Here is a 2,976-nt window from a genome sequence, read left to right on the forward strand (position 1 = left end):
AAAAAAAAAACCCGAGACAAAATCAGAAGGAGACCAGCACTAACCACATACTGCATGCAATTCACCTTATGACATGACGGCCTTCCTAAGCGCATCAACGCACCTCCACACATCCTCGTACGAATTGTACATGGGTACCGGGGCCACGCGCATCACGTCGGGTTTGCGCCTGTCGCACACAACACCGGCGGCCTCCATCTTTTCACCGACGGCGTCCAATAGCCCCTCCCGGAGGAGCACGCTCAGCTGGGCGCCGCGCTCGTTTTTGTTCGAAGGAGTGATGATTCTAAATGCGGGCTTCTTCCCGTCACCCGCAGAAGAGGCGGACTCGTCCTTGAGAATGCCGTTGAGCAGGTGCTCTGCGTAAGCCGTCAACCGCAGCGACTTCTTCCTCAGGTCGGCCGGGGTGGTCAGGTTGTACACGGATAGGGCGGCACCCAAGCTGGCGAGATCGATGGCCGAGGGGTTGCTCACAACCCAGCCCTGGGCGCCAGGGGTGGGGTCAAACTCCTTGGCCATGTTGAAGCGTGTAGCCCTGTTGTTGCCGTACCAGCCGGACAACCGCTGCTTAAAGCCATCGCTGTCGACCTTACCATGCCTCTCGTGGACAAAGGCGCCGGCGATGGCACCAGGACCGGCGTTGAGGTACTTGTACGTGCACCAGACGGCAAAGTCGACGTCCCAATCGTGCAGGCTCAGAGGTACATTGCCGACGGCGTGAGCAAGGTCCCACCCGACGACGATGCCCTTGGCGCGGGCGTGGGCCGTGATCAGAGGTATGTCGAAGAGCTGGCCACTCCAGTACTGGATTCCGGGCAGGAGCAGGAGGGCTGTGCTGTCGGCGTGCTCATCGATGGTGGCGAGGATCTTTTCGGTTGAGATGTAGTAACTCTCATCTGGGTGAATCTCAACCAGGGAGGTGGCTGTATCAAGACCATGCCATTGGATCTGGGAGGCGATGGCATACTGAAAGAGAAAAAAAAAAACAAAAAAGAAAGCAAGAAAAATGGTGAGCACAAGAATAAATAGAAGAAACGGGATCACGTGTAATTCCAAGAAGGAACAACTTGACTCACAGTATCGCTGGGGAAGGGCTTCCACTCTGAAATGATCTTGTGACGCTTTTCAGTGGGACGATAGAACGAGGCCATCATCATATGAAGATTGACAGTCAGGGTGTTCATGATGGCAATTTCGTCTGGGCTGGCGCCGACAACGGTTGCCGACTGGACGGCGCAATCAGCGGCCATGTCCTGCCAGGATTTCAACGGCGAGTTATCCCACGGGGTGAAGTGACCATGGACGCCGATGGACGCCCAGGTCTCTAGCTGGGCATTGATGTAATCTCTGGTGGCCTTGGGCTGCAGGCCGAGCGAGTTGCCACAAAAGTAGACGGCAGGTGTGACATTGTCGTCGTTGGAGTCGGCGGTCTTGGAGGTGCCGTTTTGGACTGTGGCTGTCTCTCCAGGTTTGGCATGGTTAGGTGGGTATGCTGAGAGAGAACGCAAGGGCAAAGAGGAATAAGAGTCAGTATGGTATCTTTTTCTCCGTCTTTATTCATTTTGGTTGGTTTTGGTTTGCTTTTGGGATATGGAGCTTGGCCATATTTGGAAGCGGAACGGTCCGATGGGTTCAGATCCAATTTTATTATTACAGTAGGAGCATGGGCCCAGCTAAGAAGAAAAGAGAACCCACCTGGCAGGCGTCCATCAAGAGCCTTCTTCTTCAGCGACGCACGGGTGGGGAAAATAAAGTGCTCGCGCATGTGCCGTATCGGGCATTTGGCGTCCTCAGAGCGGGCGTAGTCCAGGGTGTTGGCATCGGCAGGGAACTCGATGGGGTCCGCCGGTATGGCACAGATGCTTTTTTGGGTAGCAGCCATGATGAATCAAAGGAGGATAGGCGGTTGATGGTAGGTGGAGATCTTTGTGGCACTGTCAGGGATTGCAGAAGAGGTAAAATAATAAACGACAAAAAAAAAATACAACCAAAAGGTTTTTGTTTGAACGGATGTACCCGACTTGGTGGAATTGAAGGGATTTATTTGACGGGGGTTACGAGGAGGAAGAGCAGAAGGAGGATAGCTAGCTAGTGATCGGATGAGTTTTGGTTGACTAAAGGTAAAGAAAAAGGTACGTACTGTGTGTCAGAAAATAAAACAGTACAATAAGTCAAATAGTGCGTACGTACGTACGTAGGGCAGGGGTTAGGTCAGGTCTGTGGTAAAGGCGAAACTTGAACACTGTGATACTCTCTTTCTTCATCCTCCTCTCTTCAATTCCAAATGCCTAGTGAGGACGCTCGAGAACACTTTGTAGCCGAGCTCAGGACAAATGGCCTACAGCCTACAGCACCCAGCCCCAACCATCAGGACGACGACTGCAGTCGACTCGGACCAAGCCCCACTTGGTCCGATGCCGCAGGTTACTTCGGCGCAGCAGAATTAGACTCAGCGGGCATTGCACGTTTGGGTCGTGACGCCATTTCCTTGTAGAGGTCCACCAGGACGTGGCGCAAACCCGTCTTCAGCCGTACCTAGCCGTGGTTCCGCGCCAGAGGCGGTGGACCTCGGCACAAAAACCATGAGGCTTTTTCACTGATGCGGAATTGGTTTGACCCTGCGACTGACAAGGTCAGTTCCACCTGAATACAGTCCAGAAAAGTCTCGATGCGGCAACAGTTCAGCATGATCAAAAAAAAAAAAAAATTAATAGATCAACTCTTCGTCAGGAAATGGCGTGCGAAACGAGCCAGATTGTTGCTTGCATAGCTCGACAAGTCACCATCCGATGCTTCTCCGAAGCAGGGAATTCACGACTACCAAGACTAGCAAGGACCCAGGCAAGTAGCGGGTCATCCATTGACATGATGCTTGGCGTTCCTGGGTCCTGACTTTCCTTAAGGTGTCTTCGGGCGACCTTGAGTTGGGATTGTTGGACGATGGAAGACCAAGACAGCTTTTTTTTTTTTTTTTTT

General features: G+C 52.7%; 1 protein-coding gene across 1 annotated transcript; it reads right to left on the reverse strand.

The window, feature by feature from the left end:
* Positions 1–66: 66 nt before the first annotated feature.
* Positions 67–1,882, reverse strand: PpBr36_10864 (uncharacterized protein; the record flags this gene model as incomplete). The annotated part of the gene is made up of 3 exons (XM_029897972.1): positions 67–966; positions 1,077–1,492; positions 1,696–1,882. 3 exons carry the CDS (start codon positions 1,880–1,882, stop codon positions 67–69), a joined length of 1,503 nt encoding a protein of 500 aa, XP_029743831.1.
* Positions 1,883–2,976: the final 1,094 nt, after the last annotated feature.

The sequence above is a fragment of the Pyricularia pennisetigena genome, assembly GCF_004337985.1.
Source record: "Pyricularia pennisetigena strain Br36 chromosome 4 map unlocalized Pyricularia_pennisetigena_Br36_Scf_11, whole genome shotgun sequence".
Lineage (NCBI taxonomy): Eukaryota > Fungi > Ascomycota > Sordariomycetes > Magnaporthales > Pyriculariaceae > Pyricularia > Pyricularia pennisetigena.